The sequence below is a fragment of the Aotus nancymaae genome, unplaced genomic scaffold, assembly GCF_030222135.1.
Source record: "Aotus nancymaae isolate 86718 unplaced genomic scaffold, 86718_ANA_hifiasm-v0.15.2.pri h1tg000010l, whole genome shotgun sequence".
Taxonomy (NCBI): Eukaryota; Metazoa; Chordata; class Mammalia; order Primates; family Aotidae; genus Aotus; species Aotus nancymaae.
Genome location: NW_026988421.1, coordinates 43,377,588 through 43,402,162, shown reverse-complemented (window position 1 = coordinate 43,402,162; position 24,575 = coordinate 43,377,588). Strand labels below are relative to the sequence as shown.

The 24,575-nt window shown below is 36.9% G+C and overlaps 1 protein-coding gene across 5 annotated transcripts in view; it reads left to right on the top strand.

The window, feature by feature from the left end:
• Positions 1-15,320, top strand: part of A1CF (APOBEC1 complementation factor) — an 83,441-nt gene extending 68,121 nt beyond the window's left edge. For 3 of the 5 annotated variants that reach the window (XM_012467585.2, XM_064374138.1, XM_064374137.1), the window contains 4 exons: positions 878-1,083; positions 3,750-3,886; positions 4,909-5,057; positions 8,044-15,320. In XM_012467585.2, coding sequence (XP_012323008.2) covers positions 878-1,083; positions 3,750-3,886; positions 4,909-5,057; positions 8,044-8,195 — 644 coding nt within the window. In that variant the 3' untranslated portion in view covers positions 8,196-15,320. The remainder of the gene's footprint in view (positions 1-877; positions 1,084-3,749; positions 3,887-4,908; positions 5,058-8,043) is intronic. The other 2 variants (XM_012467586.2, XM_064374139.1) reach the window with 1 other exon arrangement.
• The last annotated feature ends 9,255 nt before the right edge of the window (positions 15,321-24,575 follow it).

The window sequence follows — 24,575 nt, the reverse complement described above, 5'->3', positions numbered from 1 at the left end:
ATAATCAGGATTTCCTTTAGGATAACTTGTTTATGTGATGATAAATTATATCATTGAAATATTATGCATTTATAATGTAAAAATCACATCATTAACCAATCCATACATTGAATGCAAATTGTCAACCAGTTATGATGTAGAAAAAAACAAACTCCAGTAAAAGGGAAAAAAAATTTCTATCTTATAACAAGAAAAGAATCAATGAATAATATTCATGGATGAAGGGAAATCAATTTAATTTTTATCTCTATGTCACCAATAGATAATCAAAGTAGCAACATGGCAAAACAAAAATCAAAAGGAATCTATGCATGAAACTCAATGGAAATTTAATCATCACATTGACCGAACATAAGAGAGAGGATGGTGAACTTAAAAGCATGCTTTCTAAATGTTTATTTTCTAATAAGTCATTGAAGGTGGGATAATTAGGGAAGCCAGAATTTATTTCTGATATACTGATCAGTGACGGTCTCTAAGCAAGACTGATTTCAAAACAAGTGGTTGAATTATGTTGGAATGTTGTAACAAATACATTTCCAGTCTTTATTAGTCTATAGAAAATGTCAAGAAAAGGTTACCTAAAGACAAAAATTGCAAAATTTCTCTACCAAAACTTTTAAGTTGCTTGTGTACTTATCAGTAGTATTGTACTTATCAATGGTATTGCTCTCTTCTGAAAGTTTTTTTAAAAAAGAGAGAGACATCTATGTTAAACCTTACCTTATGTTGAGTTTCATTACATTAGAATCCTAGAGTTTCCCACTCATCTTCAGGGCAATAATCACCATGAATTGGGCTAACTTTTCCATTACAGTAAGATTCAGGGTGATTTTCTGGTGGTTTGATTCAGTTTAATGCCTTCTTACATTCCTAGAAATTTACATGAATGTACCTGTAGGGGCTGCGGGAGTGAGAGGACTGGGCGGCCGTGGCTATTTGGCATACACAGGCCTGGGTCGAGGATACCAGGTCAAAGGAGACAAGAGAGAAGATAAACTCTATGACATTTTACCTGGGATGGAGCTCACCCCAATGAATCCTGTTGCATTAAAACCCCAAGGAATTAAACTCGCTCCCCAGGTAGGTAATGTTATTCCAGAAATAGTTTCTTTAAGTTGTGCCAATGAGCATCATTCACTTTTATCAAATGATTTGACTTGATCCCTACCCAAGCTATGGGTTTTTTTTTCTTTTACTATATAAAACATCCAATCAACATGACACACTTTGAGCGAATGCTGGACATTGGGTGCTGTTATTCTATTATAGGCCCTTACTCTTTTTTAAAAACCATAAAGTTTAACACCTTGAATAATATTCCACTGAAATGAAAAGAACCTTAGAGCTATTAAAAATTATCAGCCAATAACCTATATGAAAATAAAATGAGGCAAAGGCCCCATCTCAGAATAAATATCTATTGTGTGTGAGCCAGGTTGTTTGGCAAATGAAGAGTATTATGGCAGGGCCCTGAATAGACCATTTAGGACATCTTCTCTTGGAAATAGTGTATCTAAGGGAAAACTCCACCATGATATTTAGGTGAATATCTAGGTTAACTATGAGATGTCATTAGTCATACCAAATTAACTCTTCTTCAATAGTTATGTTTGGGCAGTGCCGTTACAGTGAATTTTTATTGTGTTTATTTAACAGTTCTAAGTTTCCGTACTTCAGAATTAGCCTGTGGTTTTTATTATTGGAAAATTAAAATTTATAAAAGTTTCAATATGGAAACTGACTCCCAGCGTTAAAAATAAAACAAATCAGGGTCTATGCTAACCCTGAGACTGTTCCCTGTGGGAGTGTTATAGGTGCTGATCTCTCTGAAATAATAATTTTGGCTGAATAACCAGAGTTACAGTTTGTGTATCTTCAAGGAAACTTCCCTACTCCCATGCCAAAGGTATAAGCCCCACATGTATGGTAGGAGCCCTTATAATTTTCATCAAGAATAAAATGTGGTTTTCTAAAAGCTCATCTTGGGTAATTGTATTATGGGATTTCTGGCTGTCTTTTATCTACAAATTAGTTTATCTAAGGATTCTGCTAACCCTACCCAGACAATTAAAAAACAAAAAGAATGCCTATCAGAGTGCTAAACAGCAATCATTTGTTTGTTCACAAAAGATTTAGTAAGCTTCTCTTATGCACCCTGTAGTGCACTAGGTGCTGGAGATCTAGAAGTGAATATAACAAAATCCCTCTCATCAAAAATTAGATGGCAATTCAGTGGGAAAAAACCTGACATGTAAACATATAATTATAATGAAATCTGGTAAGTGATATGATGAAGTCATATCATCCAGTTTCTCTTGGGTTAAAACCCAAAACAAAGAACCTGATTGAAGTACTGGAATACTTATAAATCTTTTAAGAAAATAAAAAATAATAGTCACAAATTCTGTATAACAATAATTCGGAGTGCTGCTATAATATGAAAAGAGATTTCTTTGTTTTACACTAAACTCAAGCTAGAAATTCATCATGTTTTATATTAATATGTGGGTAATAATCTCTATCAATTAATAAAAGTTCTTTAATTTGTCTCTGAAATTCTACAACTAGAGCTTAGAAATGAAGACTATGCCACCACCAATATAGATGGGGCCTAAACAACCCCAAAGTAGAGTTACAAACTTCCAGCCAGAAGCAGAGAGACAAGCACTGCCCTACAAAGTCAGCAGTGACAGCTGGCGCTCCTTCCACCAGGGTTTGCTCACCTGGCATGAACAGGCAGGCATAATATCTACCAGAAAAAGCTCCTTTATTACTGCCCAAGAACTGCAGAGAATGCTCTGAGGATGACAAGAGAGCCTACACAACAAGAGTATTAAAAAGAAAATGTCAATAGAGAAAATAGGAACAATCTACAAATTAATAAACTGAAAAATGTCATGCTATTGCAGCTGGGTTCATTAGTACAAATTAGGTAAGAAATCCCAGAGACCTATCCTGGGGCATTGTTCTGTCTTATAGTTATTTTCTCAGCCTGATGCCCTGTTTTGCACAGTCTACTAAATCTGCTGATTAAAGAGAGCATCAGGACCTCTGGACAACCAAAAATGGCTTCAGAATAAAGAAACTATGAATCTTTAGAAAATATTCAGTTTGGAGTAATTACAGAAGAGAAAAACATATAGGAGGATGCTAAAAAGCATATTGTCATTAAGAAAAAAAAAGCCAGAGGTAGTGTCTTACCAAACAAATAAAAACATCGCAACTGTCAACTCCCATCCAGGAATGCTCAATGAATTCCAATCCATTAAACTTTTCGATTCTACTTTTATAAAATTGTGAGATTAAAACCCTATGATAAATGACATGAAAGAAAAATATATTCTTAGGTTATCATCTCTAAACCATTATAAACCCAGAGACTGAAGGTAACAATGAGTAAATCTATACACACAGTATTGGAGCAACAATTTTTTTAAAAAAACAAATATACCAAACAAGTCATAAAATTAAGCTTTTGGTAAAAAGTTACAGCTAAAGGACTAAACTAAAAACATATTACAGTAAATGGTGTGAAAGTGATTTTTATGAACTGATAGACCTAACATTTTTAATGGAGTTCAAATTGAGTTCATCTTAAATTTTATGAGTCATTAAACTATGTGGCATTTTATATCTTCTGATATTAGCTTGAACTCTGAAGATTAGTATTTAAAAACCTGAAAACTTGGGAAATAATGTGAATGTGTCATTTGAGGGGAAAATAACTTTTTTTTTTATTCTTGTAGATATTAGAAGAGATTTGTCAGAAAAATAACTGGGGACAGCCAGTGTACCAGCTGCATTCTGCTATTGGACAAGACCAAAGACAGCTCTTCTTATACAAAATAACCATTCCCGCTCTAGCCAGCCAGAATCCTGCAATGTGTGTAACTTCTCCAAATTCCTTACCATTTTGATTTTAGAGCAGGACACACTTCTAAATTAAGTGCATTTCGTCACCATCTAAACAAGACACTCAGATCTACCATCTACTCATTTTTCATTAAGTGCAAACACTGAGATATGTAGTTGGGATGTGCCAGCTATGAAACCAGCACATAAAGGCCCCCAAATTTCATATACACAATGAAGGTTGTGTAGTATCACCAACCAGTGGAAAACAGTCAGTAGTGTAAAATGCAATAGAAATAAAAAACTATAGCCCATTCTTAGCTGGGCATGGTGGCTTATGCCTATAATCCCAGCACCTTGGGAGGCCAAGACAGGTAGATCACTTGAGGTCAGGAGTTCAAGACCAGCCTGGCCAACATAGTGAAACCTTGTCTCTACTAAAAATACAAAAATTAGCTGGGTGTGGTGGCAGGCGCCTGTAGTCCCAGTTACTTGGGAGGCTGAGGCTGGAGAATCACTTGAACCTGGGAGCTGGAGGCTGTTGAGATTGTACCACTGCACTCCAGCCTAGGCAATAGTGCAAGACTCCATTTCAAACAAACAAACAAAACCATAGTCCATTCTTTTATCTGTGCAGTGTTTAGGTTGAATAATATGACATTACCATTTTTATACATAATAACACAATAGCCCATCATTTAAATTTTGGACCAAATATATGACCTCTCTGTTAGTGGATATCACCTCCTGAAATTTACCTTGAACCTGTATTTCTATATATTTTAGGAACAATTTCTTTCACTTTTGCTTTAGAAAAGCCATGTAGTGAATTACTTGTTTGTCCCAGGAATGTCATCAACCACTGATGTTATCAATTTGTAAACATTCCTACATTCAACCTATATTTAGAAGCTTTAATACCAAACAGAATGAAAAATACCCACACAAAATACCACCATCCAGTCATCTTACAAAGCTGATAGTGCCTTAGGTTTTCACCCGACTCAACTGTACCAGTTTAAAAATGCCTACCCTGACTGATTTGCTTTCCAGCCACCCTTTCACACCTCCAAAGCTGAGTGCCTACGTGGACGAAGCAAAGACATACGCAGCCGAATATACCCTGCAGACCCTGGGCATCCCCACTGATGGAGGCGATCCTGGCACCATGGCTGCTGCTGCTGCTGCTACTGCTTTCCCAGGTATGGGGAAATTATGTCAGAATTGGCACCCTGCAGAGAGTATTAGGGAAACCCTTTTTTTGGTACCATGGAATCATAGAAATGTTTGTGTACCCCACTTACAGTAATCTGACTTGCACCGCCTTGGGACCAAAAAGAGGTTTCCAAATGAGTGACCCACTAAAGCACGAGGCAAAAAAAATCAAGCTGGGCAGCAGAGTGGGTTCTGGTCTCGGTCCAGCTTTAAACGGCTGTGTGACCTTGAATGAGTCAATCTCTCTGAGTCTGGTTTGTTTTGGTTTTTACTTTTAGTAAGAGAGTTTGAGACTGCCTATGGATAGATGATGTTTATTGGAGCTCTTACTGTGTGCTAGGCATTCACCTAAATGGTCAGGAAGCATTATGATATCTTAGTAATGCTCATGACACCACCAAGAGTTGGGTTTCATTAGAAAGCCCATTATACAGATGAAGAACCCAAGTATGGAAAGATTAAGTAATTTGGCCAATGGCAATTAGCTTTTCAGCAATCCTTTCTCCCTCTCCAATCTTCAATCTACTTTCATTAATTTTATTTCCAAAAAGATTTTAAAGTCAAAAATTGTATGTGTGAGAGTGAGTAACAGACAGAAATCTTTTCAATATATGAATAATCAGGACCCAACTCAATTTATCTGTTCTATAATTTTGGTCTGGGGCATATGCTGATTGCTTAAAGCAAAGCCTATCTGTAGATCAACAATGCCTTCAGAGGTCACATTTAAAAGACTTGTCCCCATTTATCATGTACCCACAACAAATGCTAATAATTAAAAACTAATCCTTTAGAGATTAAAGGGAACCAGGCAAGAAAGTTGTTTAGGAAATTTTTTCTCACTGAAAATTTTTTATCCATTTTTTTTAGTAAAAGCTCATTTCTATTCAAGAAATCTGTAATTCTGACTTGTCATTGTGTCAGTATGTGCCCCATAAGTCCAGATTAGATTTTTAACTAGAATTGATTAATTAATTCATATCTTGCTCATGTGTAGCTGTGAGAACTTTTATGTTCCTCACACCACTGTGCCTGGGACTTGCTCCCAGTTATGTTTTGTTTGTTTGTTTGTTTTGTTTTTTCTCAAAAGTTGTAAATAAATCCTCCATTCTGTCAAACAAGGCTAACACTAATGATGTTTCACATCTGAAAGTGACCTCAATCCTGGCTTTGTTTCTCTGTAAGAACTTGGAAACCCTCTGTGGTGAGTCCCTTGGAGGTTACCAAGGAAACAGCTGACACCACAGAGGGCAAGGTCCTTCCTGGGCAGTGCGGGGCCAGCAGCCGGTGCTTGCTTTCCACATAACAGGATGTTTACATGTCCATTTACTCAGGACACACACCAGGGCTTCTCAGTTCTTAGAGAAAGTTGAGCCCTCGTCTTACAGAAAGCTGCAACCAAAGACACCTAACAAATGTACTATAAAACTAATGAGCAACTATCAGGAGAATAAGTTTGCTTTCACATTGGAAAGAATTTGCTTTTACCCAAGAATATTTTACCTTATTCTCATTTCTATTGGCTTCTGTGAGAAGTTAAAAATATTTGGGGCATGAGCGTTGTCTTGGGAATGACTAAGAATCTGAGAGCCTCTCATAACTTTGCTGTGGAGTCGAGCAAAGAATAATAGGCTCCAAGGGAAGGACTGATTTGAAACGTAAACACCCTGGAACTTAACAAATTGACCAAGTTGAAAAAGAAAATTCAAAATCCCTAAAGGTAAAACCTGTGCCATGAACACATGCATGCATGAACACACTCACACAATTATGTTACTTACTTAGTTTAGAAATACTGTTTCCAAATTTATGAAAGTAACTGTTAACACATGTCTCCTATCCTTGGAAAATGGACAAAACTTCACTAGTGCATTAATCAGCAGTACTGACCAAAGTGAATGCTCCGAGTGGATTCAATTTTTGTTCAAAATAATCCAACCAGCTTCCTGCCACCACTTTCTGAGAAGCCACCAGAAAAAAATCAATGTGTCTGGGGTTGGGCAGGCTTCTACCGCACATAAACCAAACAGGGTTTAAGACAACAGCAACAGCAACAATAAAAAAGTACCTAGTCATACTTAAGTACACTACTCTCTTTCTCTTGTTATCTTTTACCATTTTTGGGTCATCTCAGAAATATTCAGGTTTTAGACTAAAACAATACAGAGAAATAATGTTTTAGATAGTAGCTAATATGCTTTCTTCTTCAAAAGTGAATGCTCATCCACTAGACCACAATGCTAACAAGAAAGCACATAGATTATTTTTTTAATTCTCAGGCACTTTGGTTCTCTGAGGGGGAGAACCAGCATCAGGGCCTCTGAACACACCAAGCACAGGCTTGATGAGGCGCTTGGGAGATAGTAAGGTGGTTTTGCTATTCATGGTTAGATCTAAATATGGACAGGTTAGGCATTTGCTTTTAAGGTATTATGGAGAAGCACACTTAAACTTTACAGTATTTCTCCTACTGTCTCCCAGTCTCTATACATCTTCTTGGGTAAAGGCAAATGTTTTAAATGTTTCATTGAGGCAGGTGTGGGGTTGCAGGAGAACTGGTCCCACCGAGCCCCGCCTCCCCACATACCATGCCCAGCCAACCCTTCAATCACTCTTTCTCATTTATAAATTCAGAGGCCCTCAAATAGTTATAAATCACAAGCTTTAATCGACTCAGCATCCTGTTAAGTTTCTCTTCCTTGGATCCAATCCCAAGCATCTTTTAAGTATAAAGTGATTCTGGCACAGGTGGTTGACCCCACTTTTGGGAACCTTGTCCTAGGACTTTTTAAATGTCATTTAAAATCACTGAGTCAACATATTGTGTCCCTAATGGCACTTTTTAAAAATATATATATTAACTTTTAGCTTTAAGCAATATGTTAAATATTCATATTTCTAAAAAAAGACAATAAGCCAAAAGGGAGCAAATGTGAATTCCTTTCATGACGTTTTCTCTGCATCTTACTCCAGGATATGCTGTCCCTAATGCAACTGCACCTGTGTCTGCAGCCCAGCTCAAGCAAGCGGTAACCCTTGGACAAGACTTAGCAGCATATACAACCTATGAGGTCTACCCTACTTTTGCAGTGACTGCCCGAGGGGATGGATATGGCACCTTCTGAAGATACTTTTTAAATTTAAGAATAAGACACACAAAACTCTATTTAAAAAAGTAAATAAACCTCTAACTTAGTCCCCTAATGATCATAAGTAATAGCTTTCCTAAAGAAATGCCTTTCCAGAGACAGTATAGCTTATACCAATTGTAGAATCATGAAGTAAGAATGTCATTCTGAAATGAAATCAAATGTTAAAGAGCCTTTTAACAGAAAGCTGGAGAGCCACTAATCCAAAAGTTGTTCTTCCAATGCTCCTGAGTGTTTGGGGAGTATGTTTACAAATCCTGCCAGGATGGCAAGAGATCTCTTAGCTGGCAAGAGTTGGGAGGGACAGAGCAGACCTGAGCAGCCATTAACAACCAAGGGAAGCCAAGTAAACTCCAGAGTCTTACCTCTGGCTCGCAACTGCTTTTGTGATACACAAAGTCATAAAGAGGAAAAGGGAAGGTAGAATGCCTTTTCAAAATGCATTCACCATGGCCCACTCTGTGGGGCATGATTGCAGGCCTGAGCTCATGAAAGACTGTCCAAGATTTTGTGGATTCAACCTCTCTTCAGCCTGAAAATTCCATCCAGTCGATTTGTCACAGATCAGGATCTTCCTGTCCCCTGCAGCCCATGGAGACTTCCTAGAAATAGATATGATATGTTGCAGATATGGTTAAAACAAATCCAGGTCCTACTGTTTATTCAGCTCATTAGTCCACACCTGTTTCCCTAGAACTCCTACCTTTTCCAGTAATCATGCCAACATGAAATGACTTTTTCTAATTTAAAATGTTTTGACTTGTTCATATTGATTTATTTTCATCATCTCAGACTCATTTTTCTCCTACCTAATATTATAAAAAAAGTAAATCAGATATACAGAATATCATTTATGATACTTCTTCCTATTCAGTAAATTGACTGAAAAGTGGTTTTAAAGAGAGAAGTGCAGATTTGCTCTCATTTCTTTGATATTTTTGCAATATCCACCCCACCATCTAGTATTCAGAGACATTTACGTTAACTTGGGGTTAGCCTTGAATTATCTAACCCATTTATTTTAAGTCTGCCAGGAAATCCTCTATCTTTCCTTCCTTTTTCTTTCAGTGAGTATCAGGCAGATTCACCATACCTGAGTCCTTTTGTCTTGAAGCTGCCACAGAAAAATCTTAAATCAATCACTGCTGATTAGAAACTGTTTCAATCAGCATGGGTGTCATTTACCAAAATCCGCCTAGAGTCCTGGACCTCTTCTCCAGGAACATCTGATGATGAAGAGAGGGGAGCAACAGCACTACAAAACCTGGAACAGAATTAAAGAGAAGGCACTACTTTCTTGCCATATTTGTAAATGATTGCTTTGTTCAAACTTAAATAATCTAAGTCCAACACCAAATACCTATTACTCCTACTTCAGTCTCATTCGTGGTTTAAGATACAGTAATAGAATTTTCATTTTTTAAAATCCCTTGGCCCTTACAAAAATCTACAAAACTCAAAGGAAAACATTAATACAAAGACAGAAAATTTTGCCAACTCCTTAATGGAATCCTGTGATCCAAAAGCAGGCCAGATTCTAATCAAAATCAGGTAAATTTCAATCACAATTAAAAGTACTTGTAATATTTCAGTTGTACTAACTCCAGTGAGATAACAAAGGCTTCAAGGCTACAACTGAAACTCGGAAAGGCCCTGTGCTTTCTGTTTTACATTGAGCTTCTAATATTTCTTAGGACAGTAGTTCCCAAAGTAAGCTGTACAACAGAATCATCTGGAGAGCTTTTAAAAATGCTAATGCCAATGTGTTATGTCATAACATTTACATCAAAATTTCTTTGGATGGGTGCCTGGCATCAGTATTTTTTAATGATCCCCAGGTGATTTCAATGTGCACCTAGGTTTGGGAATTGCTATATTCTTGTGTTTATACTCTATCTCTTAATTTCTTTTTTTATTTCACTTTCATTAAATAGAAAAATGCAATTAAAAATCATCTAAGTCAAAACAAATAGCCAAATCATATTTATCCCATTAACAGTGTGAATTTAAATGTAATTTATGTAGGCTTGAAACTAACTCTAATAAGGAGAAAGTAAAACAACTTTCTCCTAAAGCAATTCTTAGATTCAAATTTACACTCTCCCACAGATCTGCTTTTATTCTCAAAGATAGTATTTACATTGACATACAAATGTCCATTGGGGCAGGCAAATTTTTACTCAGTCTAAAAAAGCATTTCAAATTCTAGGAGCAGAAGTTCTGATTTTCTTTAAAATCTTTGAAAATAAATAGCAAAGGGTATTTATTATCAGATGGCTTGTCAATGCAGATCAGGTTTGATTCGAAGAAGTTTTAAATTTAATCAAAATGAAAAAAATACTTAGTTAATACTGGAATTTCTTTATGAGAAAAAAATTCATTATTCTGGATAAAGTCATAATTGCTTTGACACAAGATTAAGAGCAAACACCCAAACATACAGTAATACCAAAGTATCAAGAAAATTACCACGGGAACACCATCTCAAGTTATCATACCATTTACCTCCCTAGAGCCAGTTTTGTACAAATAGGTAGATGTGGTTTTGTTAATAAAATTTTACTTTGTTTTAGTAGTATCTAGGGAATACTTCAAATTCCATTAAAATATATTCATAGAAACTGTTAATGTGTCTACCATGCCATATGTTTATTTTTACTTTCCCCCAAGTTAAGTAGATAGAGGAAGTCCTGCTGCTGTAAGTTTAAAATTATTAAGAAAATGGGCTTTTTAAAATTGCTGGTAGAACCAAAGGCTAATTTTGCATAAGGTTTATATTTTTAGACTTAAGAAATTAGCACCTATTTAATACCTTCAAACCTTCTGCATCACTATCAATTCTTCTGTAATTTATTGGAATGCTCCCTAATTCTTCATAGAAAAAAATTAAAATTAGTCAGCCAACCAGGTTATAATAACAAAACAATAATTTAGGAACATCCGGTACATTTGAATCGGGTCTCTTAAATTCTGGTAATTAATAGCTAATTGATAATTAAAATCAGCCTGATGTTGCTTCAGTAGGAGGAAATGGATCAGCAATGAGATTGGGTATCTATTTTCTTTCCTGTAAAAATGCTGCCTCTTCTCAAACTGCTTTACTTCTCTCCCACTGCATTACTATAGCTAGAACAGCACCTTCAGATGCAACAAAATATAATTCTCCTAGATGACTAGATTAACCTCCAATCTGTTATCATGCCAAACCATACTGTTTGGGGAACAGCACCCAAAATGCTGCTAAAAAGCTACCTCATGTCAAGAAAATATGGATTTCAAAAAATATCTGGCACTGTGGCCCATGTCTGTAACTCCAGTACTTTGGGAGGCCAAGGCAGGAAGATTGCTGGAGGCCAGGATTTCAAGACCAGACTGGGCAACATGGAGAGAACCCCACCTCATAAAAAAAAAAAAAAAAAATCATAAAAAAGGGACCTATTTCCAAACCACAGTTCCTTAACTTTTTCAAGGTGGGATAGAAAATAAATTATAGGTATGTATTGATAACAGCTGTGAAGGAAATTGGTTTTTATTTAAAAGGTTTTTTTAGAAAAACATATTCTTCTGATTGCATTTAGCAAAATATTGTATCAACATAATTTTTCATTTTTATTAGTTTTCATTATATTCTAAATGACTATTTTATAATTCTATCTTGGACAACTGGGCCACAATTGGAATCCACGTAGACAGGGAGGTTCTTAGGTGTGCCATTTGTAAAATAAAGGGCAATCAAGTTAATAATTGGCATAAATTTTCATTGCATTCTAAACTATGAAGTTTGATAAAGTCTATTATTATTGAACAACTCCAACACTAAGATTTTCTAACAGTAACTTACAACAGAAAATGAACAATGTGTTCAATATTCACACAAAGTCATGATTATTCTCTCCTTGCATTCATATAAAAGTTCCCAGGGGGTTGAAAATGTATCTACAAATTAGCCTAGAAAGTTAGTACTTTTTATATTTTGTAGATACACTTTTATATATTGTAAATACATCTGTTAGAGATAAAACTAAGTCTCTACTAAACACTACAAAAAAACTTTGGATAAATATTTTTAAAAAGAAAATATTAACAGGATAACTTAAGATTTTGTATATACTTATTGGAAGACAGAAAGAAACGGGCAGTAAATATTCCTACCTGACAGGCAACAATTGTCAACTAGGTTTTGTTAAATTGTTAAATTTGATTTTGAAATTTTAGTTTACTCAAATAATGTCTTGAAAAATGCTCTGAATTTTACTAGAACATATTCATAGAAATGTAATGTATATACCAGGCTCTATGTTTGTTTTTGCCAACATTAGAAAAACAAAGTAAATTGTACTATAATGAGTGAAACTAAGGAAAAAGAGATTTTTCTGACTCCCATTCTCTCTATTTACCTAAGGAGTGAAACATTTAAACTTTTTTTATTAAATGAAAAATGGGCACAGAATACTCTATTGCCCTCAAAATATCCAACATTTTAAAAGCCATGCTGTCTAACAATATTTATACAGAAAATAGAATGTGTAAGTTTAATATAGACAGTGATGTATATGTAGGCTCATTTGTGGGAGATTGTAAACTTTATGTGTCCACAGTTCTCCTCAGTTTTGAAGGAAAGCTAAAAGAAAACCTTGTACTCTCTCACTAATAATGAAATTTATAGCCAATTTAGAAAGGGAAAATAACCTGAAAACCAGAAGACTTCATTCATCCAAACATGCCCGGAATAAAATATAGAATACTTCTGTACCTACCTGTCCCATTACAGACTTTTCTCCTATGTTGAGAGAGAAATTCAAGAAGAAGAATACAGCTTGCTCTCTCTCCACAAATGATACTTTGTCTAAAGGAATAGAAGAAAGAAAAAACAGTATCTTAAATAAAGTAAGCTGCCCAAAGACCTTTTTGGAGACTGTAGAATACCAACCTTATTCAGGGTTTAGCAATGTCTCTCTGGGGTGACACTACATCCTGGTTTTCAGGACAACTCTGGCTTAGGTCTGCTGTCCTTTTGTAAATATTAACAATGGTCCCTCTTATTCCCAAATGTGTCCCAGTTTAGACAACAAATTATACAGTCCCCCTCCCCACCTGCTGCCACACAGACACACACACACCACCACCACCACCACCTTTATGGGTTGCGGTTTTCTTTTGTTTTTAATTTTGTAGAATTGGATTTGCCCTCTCCAGAGCAGGTAGCAGCTTATACTAAAGAGTCCAGCTCCTCCTTCCTGACTGAGCAGTGTCATGGGAGACAGAGAAGAATGTAACACTTCCTCCTCCAAAATCTCTATCAATCCATTTTCTGTCTTACTGTCTCTCTACCCAGCCCATTTCTGGTCCTAATTTTCCTCTCATTACCCCTGGGCTATGAGTCCTGAGTTCTGCCTTCATATGGCAGCACAAGCTAGCCATTACTACGCCAGATTAGGCAGGGGGAAAGACAAGCAGATAGCTCTTAGGGACACTTGCTTGGTCTATAGAGATCCACAGGGCACTAGTAAGATCAGCATTTACTGGTTTCTTTCTTCCTTGAGTCAAGTTACTTCTATCTCGAAACAGAAAGGTCTTATGTAAACCTTCACCTTAAAAATCATATTACCTTTTTTCCTTCTGCTTCACAAATTTGCTCCAACACTAATTACCTTGCATTTGATTTCATCATTATAATTGTTCATCAACCACTCTTCATAAACAAATTCTTAGATCATTCCATATAAAGGTTTTATTTTGAATGAAAAAAGATAATCAGATTATTTTCCTTTTTTACAAAATTTCCCTTTAACTCTCCTTCAATTCTCTTTACCAACATTGAAAATTAAACAAATTTTACAGGCTCTATTGCTATTAACCCGCAAATCTATTCTTCAAAGAATACATGATCAGTCTGTGTTTACTATGCACCTACTCATATGCCAGAAACTGTGAATACAAATACATATATTTTCTACTTCTCTCCTTAATGGGGCACACAGACTCATGGTCGATTCTGCATTCTTCAAAATTACATATAATTGCCTCACTGATAGGGCTTGCCACTTAGAATCCTGAAAATAAATCAACTCTGTTCTAAACCTTAAGTTTTCACTATGATTGCCAAGCTCTGGATTGATACAATAGGCCTTTTAAAAGGTGAATTTAACACTTGACCTATTATAGTTATTTAAATAAAATGAGTTTTCAAATATTTTCCCCAGGAGAAATATAAAGGCAAAAATACAAGAAGATGAAAAGGTTAGTTAGAGGTCCAGAGGGAGTATTAAAACATGGAATTGATAAATACACAAACTGATTTATGATGTTGATGAACAGGTACCTATATATTTGATTTACTTGAAAACATTTTGGCCATTAACTATTTCTGTTTTCTAAATTCATTTGTGTTTATAAAATTTTAAAATCTATATCACAAGCCTTAGCCATGCCTATTTTTGCAATAAATGATTTGCAATTAAGTATATATACTCCTTTACAAATGTAAATTTTATTTTGAAACTTGGCATTTTCTTTATAATTCCTAAGAGATCTTTGGGCACACAGACTACAGATAAATCTATTTAAATCAATTCATCATTATCACTGGTTTAAATATTAAATGTAACCATTGGAATTTTTATTCTTATTCCTTCATACAATTCTTTTCTTCTACTTTTCTAACTGCAATACAGCCCAATATTGTTATTCCCTGTATCTTAATGAAAAGCAACCTGTCAGCAAAATGCAATTATAGCTTCCAGATGTTAAACAATCTCTTCCTTCTTTTCTTTTTTGTTATTATTTTTATTTATGTGAAGTTGGTTAGCTGAGGTACCATAAAAAAGATAAAGACAGTATTAAAAACTGTGCATAAAGCACTTATTTTTGTACTTTAGTACAATGTTTTATAGAACTCTATGATCTATGTAAAGATATTAAGTAAAATTACACCATTCACTTGCTGGGAAAATAATTTTTGGTTTGGAAGATATGAACATAATGGGCATCTTAGAATCATAAATTACATGAAATGAGAGACAATGCAAAATTGTATAATTCCTGGATGATGCAATTGTTTTAATTGAACTTTCAAGTGCCATTATAAAGATTTAAAAATTATCAATACGAGTTGTTGGCTAATTTTTTCTTTCCTGAAAATGAAAGTTTTGCCTTTTTTTGAGTAAATACCTGCATATTAATAATCCATAATTGCAATGTGGTTTTGACAACTTCTTTAGACGATTTGCATCTTCTATATAGTTTACTCCTCTGAGGTTAAAAGCAACATTTAATAATTAAATGCATTATTTTTTAATAAAGAAACAAGAAAAATACTTAACAACTAAAAATATTGAGAAAACATGACTCCAGAAAGGTAAGTGGGCCCTGAAGTCAACATTTGCCTGGGGGCATCTGCTGATCCCTAAGAACTAGAGCAAACACAGCAAACTATCCATCCAGGACCAAATCCATCTGCCTGATGTTTGTTGACCCTTGAGCTAAAAATGACTGTTATATTTTTAAAAGGTTGAGCTAAGAAGTTTTTTTTACATTTTTAAAAGGTTGGTTTAAAGAAAAAAAAAAAGGAAGAACATGTAACTAAGACCATATATGACCTACAAAGCCTAAAATATTTACTATCTTATCCTTGACAGTGAAAGTTTGCCAACTTTGCCCTTACCTAATGCCACATATTTTAGTTTCTGTTACCTTTAGCACCCCACTTCTATGTGCCAAATTCTGAATAAGCTAGGATTAGGATTAGCTGGCAGTGACAGTATTGCCAAACAGTAATAGTTTGAATGAGATAGTAATTCATTGTCTCTTGCCCAAAAGTCCCTAAAGGCAGTACAATGCTGGTACTGTGCTTTATGGTTTCATGAACACAGGCTTCCTTTTGTTGCTTTACTTGAATGGTCTCAATCTCATCATCTAAGATTTATATACAAGTAGAAAGATAGAGAAAGGACAAAGAAAGGGAAGGATACCCATAAGCTGTCCCTTTAGGAGAGCTACTGGAAGTTGCCACAGGACGCTATAGTTTACATCACATTGGCCAAAATTTAAGCATGTGGCCATACCTAGCTGTAAGAGAAGATGGAAAATGTAGTCTCTATCTAGGGAAGAAAAAAATTATTTTACTATGAAAGAATGGGAGAATGAATTCCAAGGGAAAACTAGCAGAGTCTGCCACAAATTCCTACGTCACAGGAAGGATGTGATGTTTAAATTAGTAGGCGCATGAGAACATCTGGCACTGGCCTTTGAAGATAGGTACTTATGAATCTTGACTCTGTTCTTCCTGCCTACTGTACAGACAAAAACCAATTCACTGAGACCATGGCATTGTAGTAAAGAAAGAGTTCAACAGACATGAAGCCAGCCATACCATGTGGGAGACAGAGTTATTACTCAAATCAATCTCCCTGCAAACTTGGAGACTAGGTCTTTTCAAGGATAGTTTGGCTGGCTAGGGAGTCTGTTTCTGAGTGGAGCCATGGGACTAATGCAGAATGTAGTCAGAAATGCAAAAACCTGAAAAGACAACTCAAAAGGCCAAGCTTAGGTTCTACTATAGTGATGTCATTTGAAAAAGTAATTGGGGGAATTGCAAATCTTGTGACCTACAGAATAATAGCTGGTTATCCTTTAGGTGGACACCTTAGAAGAATTTAGGCTCATCCTCCTCCTAACCTGGTAGTCTTTCATTAGCTTTACAAAGGCAGTTAGTTAGATGGAAGGGCCATTATTCAAACTATAAACTGAATGTCTCCCAAAGTTAGCTTGGCCAAGCCTAGAAATAATTAAGGGCAGCTTGTAACTTAAAGGTGAGAAGGAGTTTTGTTCCATCAGATCTCTTTCACTGTCAAAATTTTCTCACTGTTGTAATTTTTGCAAAGGCCATTTCAGCTCTGTTATACCCGCCTTTACCAACTAAAAGGAAACTGCCAATGTACCTTAGATTTTCTCAAAGCATTGTTACCCGTTGAAAGTACCCCTGTGGTAGGGAGGATCCCCTTGGCCCCACTTCCAGGTAGTCACACAATCGTATAATCTCCTTCCTTTGTGTGCATGACTGGACCTAATAACTCTATTCTAATGAAAAGAATATGGCAAAAGTGATCGGATATCACTTCCAAGGTTATATTGCAAAAGAATATGATTTCCGTCTTTCTGGCTTTTCTTACCTCTTCACTGTGATGAAGCTGGCTGCCATATTGTAAGCTGGGCCATGGAAAGAGTCACATAGCAAGAAACTGAAGGCAGTCTGCAGCCAACAGCCAGAGGGGAACTGAGTCCTGACCTCAACCACATGATTGCACTTGGAAGTGGGTCCCTTCTCAGCAGAAGTTTGAGAAAACTGCAGCCCTGGCTAATACACTGAGTGCGCCTTATGATAAACTTCAAAGCAGAGGACCATGCCAGCTGCATCTGGCTCCTGCCCCACAGAAACTGTGATATCATAAATGTTATTTTAATTTTTTAAGCTTCAGGATAATTTTTTTGAAGGAACTGATAATACAACAGTAAAAAGCTACAAAATATAATGAATGTAAATATGTTTACCATCTGAAAGTCACAGCAATGGATGACTAATATAACAGTGATGTTATAAAGTTACAGAGAATTCAAATGTGCTTATACCTGAGAGTCACTGAAGCTATTGTACAAAATCAGAGAAACCAACTCAGGTTTTGAGTTTATGGGCAACTGTTGCTGATGTCAGTATCCAGGAGCATACGCCCAATAATGGAGAGGATAAGAAGCTAAAGAAATGCTATGTTATATATTTGATACAAAGTTGGTGCTCAAAAATGCTAGTTGAGTGGAAAGAAGAAAAAGAAAGGGATAGATGAAAGAGAATGTGGGATAGAGTGGAAGAAAATGAGAGGAAGGGAGGAAGAGAGAAAGGAAGGAAAGAGAAAGAAAAATAGAGGGGAGAGAACAGAGAGGAGAATCTGGACTTCAGAGAACCAGGAATGATATTAAGTAACAGCAAGTGAGTGGTATCTTTTGCTCCCATATTTCAAGAAATTGTGAGTAAAATTTCCTTTCGATGAGAAATGTCGTGACATGAACCACTTTAGATCCAAAAAAGTTTCACTAAGAGAAAAAAAAAATCCTCCAATCCACCTGAATGTTCAAGACACCTGATATAGTTTCCATGAAAACAGTGAATTCTGAAGCAAGAGTCCAGAATTCTGGACCCAGTTCTGGCACTGTTTTTTAAGTACCGGACTCAGACTCTCAGATTCTATAATAGAGACTATCAATTTAAACATGTGACTAACAGTGGTGGGCATATTATATAAGTCTATTTTCATGCTGCTGATAAAGACATACTTGAGAGACTGGGAAGAAAAGAGGTTTAATTGGACTTACAGTTCCACATGGCTGGGGAGGCCTCAGAATCATAGTGAGGTGAAAGGCACTTCTTATATGGCAGTGGCAAGAGAAAATGAGGAAGAAACAAAAGCAGAAATCCCTGATAAACCCATCAGATCTCATGAGACTTCTTAACTATCACAAGAATAGAACAGGAAAGACCAGCCCCATGATTCAATTACCTCCCCTTGGGTAACTGAATCCCACAACACGCCGGAATTCTGGGAGATACAATTAACGTTCAGATTTGGGTCGGGGACACAGCCAAACCATATCATTCTGCCCCTGGCCCCTCCAAATCTCATGTCCTCACATTTCAAAACCAATCATGCCTTCCCAACAGTCCCCCAAAGTCTTAACTCATGTCAGCATTAACCCAAAAGTCCCCAGTCCAAAGTCTCATTTGAGACAAGGCAAGTACCTTCCATCTATGAGCCTGTAAAATCAAAAGCAAGCTAATTACTTCCTAGACGCAATGAAAGTACAGGTATTGGGTAAATACAGCCATTCCAGATGAGAGAAATTGGCCAAAACAAAGACATTACAGGGCCCATGGAAATCTAAAATCCAGCAGGGCAGTCAACTTTTAAAGCTCCAAAATGATCTCCTTTGACTCCAGGTCTCACATCCAGGTCATGCTAACGCAAGAGGTGGGTTCCCATGGTTTTGAAAAGCTCTACACCTGTGGCTTTGCAGGGAACAGCCTCCCGACTGTTTTCACAGGCTGGCATTAAGTGTCTGCAGCTTTTCCAGGTGCACAGTGCAAACTGTCAGTGGATCTGCCATTCTGGGGTCTGGAGGACAGTGGCCCTCTTCTCACAGTTCAACTAGGCAGTGTCCCAGTAGGGACTCTGTGTCGGGACTCTGACCCCACATTTCCCTTCCACGCTGCCCTAGCAGAGGTTCTCCATGTGGGCCCACCCTTGCAGCAAACTTTTGCCTAGGCATCCAGGCATTTCCACACATCCTCTGAAATCTAGGCAGAGGTTCCCACACCTCACTTCTTGACTTCTGTGCATCTTCAGGCTCAACGTCATGTAGAAGCTGCCAAGGTTTGAGGCTTCCACCCTCTGAAGCCACAGCCCAAGCTGTATGTTGGCCCCTCTCAGCCATGACTGGAGGAGCTGGGTCCCAGGACACTTAAGTCCTTAGGCGGCACACAGCATGGGGACCCTGGGCCTGGCCCACAAAACCACGTTTTTCTCCTCGGCCTCCATTCCTGTGAGGAAAGGGGCTGCTGTGAAGGTCTCTGACATGATGTGGAGACACTTTCCCCATGGTCTTGGGGATTAACATTAGGCTTCTTGCTACTTATGCAAATTTCTGCAGGTGGCTTGAATTTCTCCTCAGAAAATGGTTTTTCTGTTCTATCACATACTCAGGCTGCAAATTTTCCAAACTTTTATGCTCTGCTTCCCTTATAAAACTGAATGCCTTTAATAGAACCCAGGTCACCTCTTGAATGCTTTGCTGCTTAGAAATTTCTTCTGCTGGATACCCTAAATCATCTCTCTCAAGTTCAAAGTTCCACAAATCCCTAGGGCAGGGGCAAAATGCTGCCAGTCTCATTGCTAAAACATAACAAGAGTCACTTTTACTCCAGTTTCCAACAAGTTCCTCATCTCCATCTGAGACTACCTCAGCCTGGACCTTATTGTCCATACCACTATCAGCATTTTGGGCAAAGCCATTCAAGAAGTCTCTAGGAAGTTCCAAACTTTCCCACATTTTTCTGTCTTCTTCTGATCCCTCCAAACTGTTCCAATCTCTGCATGTTACCCAGTTCCAAAGTTGCTTCCACATTTTCAGGTATCTTTTCAGAAGTGCCCCACTCTACTGATGTCAATTTACTGTATTAGTCTTTTTTTCCCACTGTTGACAAAGACATACCTGAGACTGGGAAGAAAAAAAATTTAATTGGACTTACAGCTCCACATGACTAGGGAGGCCTCAGAATCATGGCGGGAGGCAAAAGGCACTTCTTACATGGTAGCAGCAAGAGAAAATGAGAAAGAAGCAAAACAGAAACCCCTGATAAACCCATCAGATCACATGAAACTTATTCACTATCATGAGAATAGCACAGGAAAGAGCAGCCCCCATGATTCAATTACCTTCCCCTGGGTCCCTCCCACAACACATGGGAATTCTGGGAGATACAATTCAAGTTGAGTTTTGAGTAGGGACACAGCCAAACCATATCACAGACCAATATTGTTTTAGTAGCACACTGTCAGCATATTACTACCACAATGCGTACTTCCTTGCCACTTGGCAAATTTTCTATCGCCTCTGGATGCTCCTAACAACAATAAGACATATGATAAAATGCCCCAGTGAAAGCAAATATCTCGCACGTGGACAGACACTCTCCTCTCCCACACCCTTGGCAGACATTGAGGAATGACTCTTTGATCTCCTGTTGGTCTAAGTCACAGCCTCAGAATCCTTTTCAGCATAGGGCTCCAGGTAGTCATTACCAATCAATCAGCATATCAATGAATGACACCACTGTAAATTTCCACTTTCCTTATCATTACACATTCAAAAAACTGAAGTTATCATTAACAAAACCACTTAATAAACAGCTCATTTTAAAAAGTGAAACCTTTCCACAACCAATACTTGAAATATTGATCTATGGAATTAACTATAGATTTCTTAGCTTACATGGCTATGTAAATATTTTCCATATTAACTTGCTTATATTCTCACTGTATTCTTTCCCTTTTTCAGCAGGTTCAACTGTCTATCATTGTTTCAGTAAAAGTATCTGGTCAAACATTAAACAGAAATTTCCTGCAAGGCTTTCTGGTTGTGGTTTTTCAAAATCTTTAGGAATTGGAAGAATTTGTAGGGTTTTTGAAGGAAGCAAAAGGGTGGCAGAAAGTGACAAAAGCAGAAACAAACTATCCTGGAGAAGCAAAGGGAGGAATGTATATCCTCATCCACAAAACAGCATTGGAATGGGAAGAGAGAGAAGGAAGAGACCTCAAGAACCAAGAACTTAGGGAATTTAGTTCCCACTTCCAAGCAGCACCATCCAGAAGTAACAAGATCTCAAAGAATGGCTGCAGAGCAAGTTCAAGCAGCCTTGACTATATATCCATGCCTCAAACATGGCAAGGGCTTCTCTAAGGGAGTGGGAGGGACTATAGGAACAGAGACATTGGCCTTCTCATAAATCATCCCTGTGACCCAATGATGAAGACCAAATTCTCCATTTCCATGACTACATTTTGGCACTACATAGAATACCAAGGATTGCAACAGAGTCTCAGGAATGGGAGGATGAGTCTGGTAGGTTTTTATTTTTACCTGTACAATGAGATGGGAACTCAGTGAAAAAACAAGTTGAGTTGCAGAAAAATAAAGCAATGTTTTCTTTCATGTTGTATTTATGAGCTGAGACCTGCTACTCTTAACACTCAAGGTCCACCTCAACATGGCTCCCATTGGGCTTTTTAATTCTATGTTACCTTGCAGAGTGGCATAAGCACTGGCTTGGGAGTACTCATTATTTGATCTTGGAAAATCACTTAAACTCCCTGATTTTATTTCCTCATCAGTTAAAGAGAAATTATAATATCTTCCTCATAGGGTTACTGTGAGGATTCATTGAGATTATGTACATTAAAATAACTATCACACTACCAGACATGGTAAGCCTCATATAAATAATAGCCATCATTATCACAAAAATCTGCAAATGTAGCCTAGTAAGGTTTTCATAGAAATTTCCAGGTTCTTTTCTCTATGGAACAAGTAAAATTTAGGCACATAGACTTCTGGTGCTGTCCAAATTGAGGTAAACCAACTGTAGACTATCTCTCCCATTGGTTACAGAAAACGCTAGCCAGTAGGTTGAGGTGAAAAAATCAAAATTTGAAGATTCAAGCATAATAATAGTGAGTTTCTGGGGCGAGGGGAATATCTTTTATGTCCTTGGGATTTAACCTATGTGCAACCTGGGTCTCAAAACTGTTCAGCAAGCCAAACGCTAAAACCTCCCAAACAAAGCCCCTTTCCAGCAATATTGGTGATATGGTTTGACTATGTCCCCACACAAATCTCATCTGTAACTGTAGTTTCCATAATTCCCACTAAAACACACATTGTCAACATACCAGTGGGAGGTAATTAAACCATGGGGGTGGGTCTTTCCCATGCTGTTCTGGGGTTAGTGAATAAATCTCATGAAATCTGACAGTTTTATAATGAGAGTTCCCACACACAAGCTCTCTTGTCTGCTGCCATGTAAGACATGACTTTGCTTCTCATTCACCTTCCACCATGATTGTGAGGTCTCCCCAACCATGTGAAACGGTGAGTCAATTAAACCTTTTTCCTTTATAAATTACTCAGTCTCAGGTATGTCTTTATTAGCAGCATGAGAACAGACAAAAACAATCAGAAAAAGGAGCTCCTTAAAAACCAGATAGTGTAGAGGAGGAGGAATCCACAGGGGAAATATTTTTTCTTATTTTTTTCTTCCTTATTCTCTTTTATCTCTCTCAGTCCTGCCCAACCCTCATTGCAGAGCTGCACCAGTGGTGGCATTTGTGATTGCAGCAACACATCACCTAAAACTGGTAGAAAAAACTCGTATCTCCAGGCAAAGGAACCACCAAGGGACCCCTGTGACCTGAAGAGAAAGAGTATGCAGAGAATCTTAATTTTTACTTTTTCTTGCAACTTTATCCTGAGAGCCAACTCCATGTTGCAGAATGGCATGAGAATACAGGGAGTTAAAACTAAAAAAAAAAAAAAAAGAAAAAAAGAAAAAACAATAAACCTTTTTTGGCCACAGAAACTAGGAAAAGGAGCTCCTGGAGATAGAACATAGGAGAAATTCCAGAAAGGACAGAGCTGAGAAGGGGAAATTCCTAAATCTGTGTATTAATGGACACAAATCCCAGACTAACTCTAGGCTACAAATAATCAAAACAAGCTCACAAAAGCATAACAAGGGGTACAAAGTCCCAGTTAGACAGGAAGAATGAGGTAAACATAGTTAATAATATTGATTAATTATTGCACAGTGTGGTAAACATAGTTAATAGTAATATATTGTACATTTCAAAATTGCTAAGTTAATTTCAAATGTTCTCACCACAAAAAATGATGAGTATTTGAGGTGATGAATATGCTAATTCATTTAATTATTAAACATTGTATTCATAAATTATAATACCCCTTTGTACCCCATAAATATATACAATTACAAATTGTCTAGTGAGGCGAGATGGCTCATGCCTGTAATCCCAGCACATTGAGGGCCAAAGCAGGAGGATTGCTTGAGCCCAGGAGGTGGAGGCTGCAGTGAGCCATGATCATGCCACTGCACTTCAGCCTGAGTGACAGAGCAAGACCCTGTCTTAAAAAAACAAAACAAAGCACAAATTTTCAATCTATAATATGTATAAGAAAAATTTAAGGCATAGCAAAGATGATTATGAGGGATAAAGAAGTCTATTTCATAATGACAAAAAAGTTCATTAACAAGGAAATGGTTTTAAAGATTTATGCACCTAGTAACAGAACCTCAAAATATGTGAAGCAAAAATTGATACAATTGCAAGGAGAAATAGACAAATGCATAAATACGGTTGCAAGTTAAAAATACTACTCTCAATAATTGATAGGACAAATGGAGAAAATCAATAAAAAGCGTAAGACTTAAAAAGTGCTATCAACCAACTTAATGTTTATAGAATACCTAACAGCAGCAGAATACATTTATTTTTCAAGTCCACACAGAATATCTGACAAAATAGACTGTATTCTGGGTCATAAAACAAGCCTCAATAAATTTAAAAGAATTCAAGTCATACAGAGTATGTCTTCTGACCACAGTGGAATTAAATTAGAAATCAATAAAACAAAGATCTGGAAAATCCTCAAATATTTGAATATTAAATAACATACTTCCAAAAAAAAAAAAAACCCATGACTCAAAAGTGAAAAAGAAAAATAGAACCTATTTTG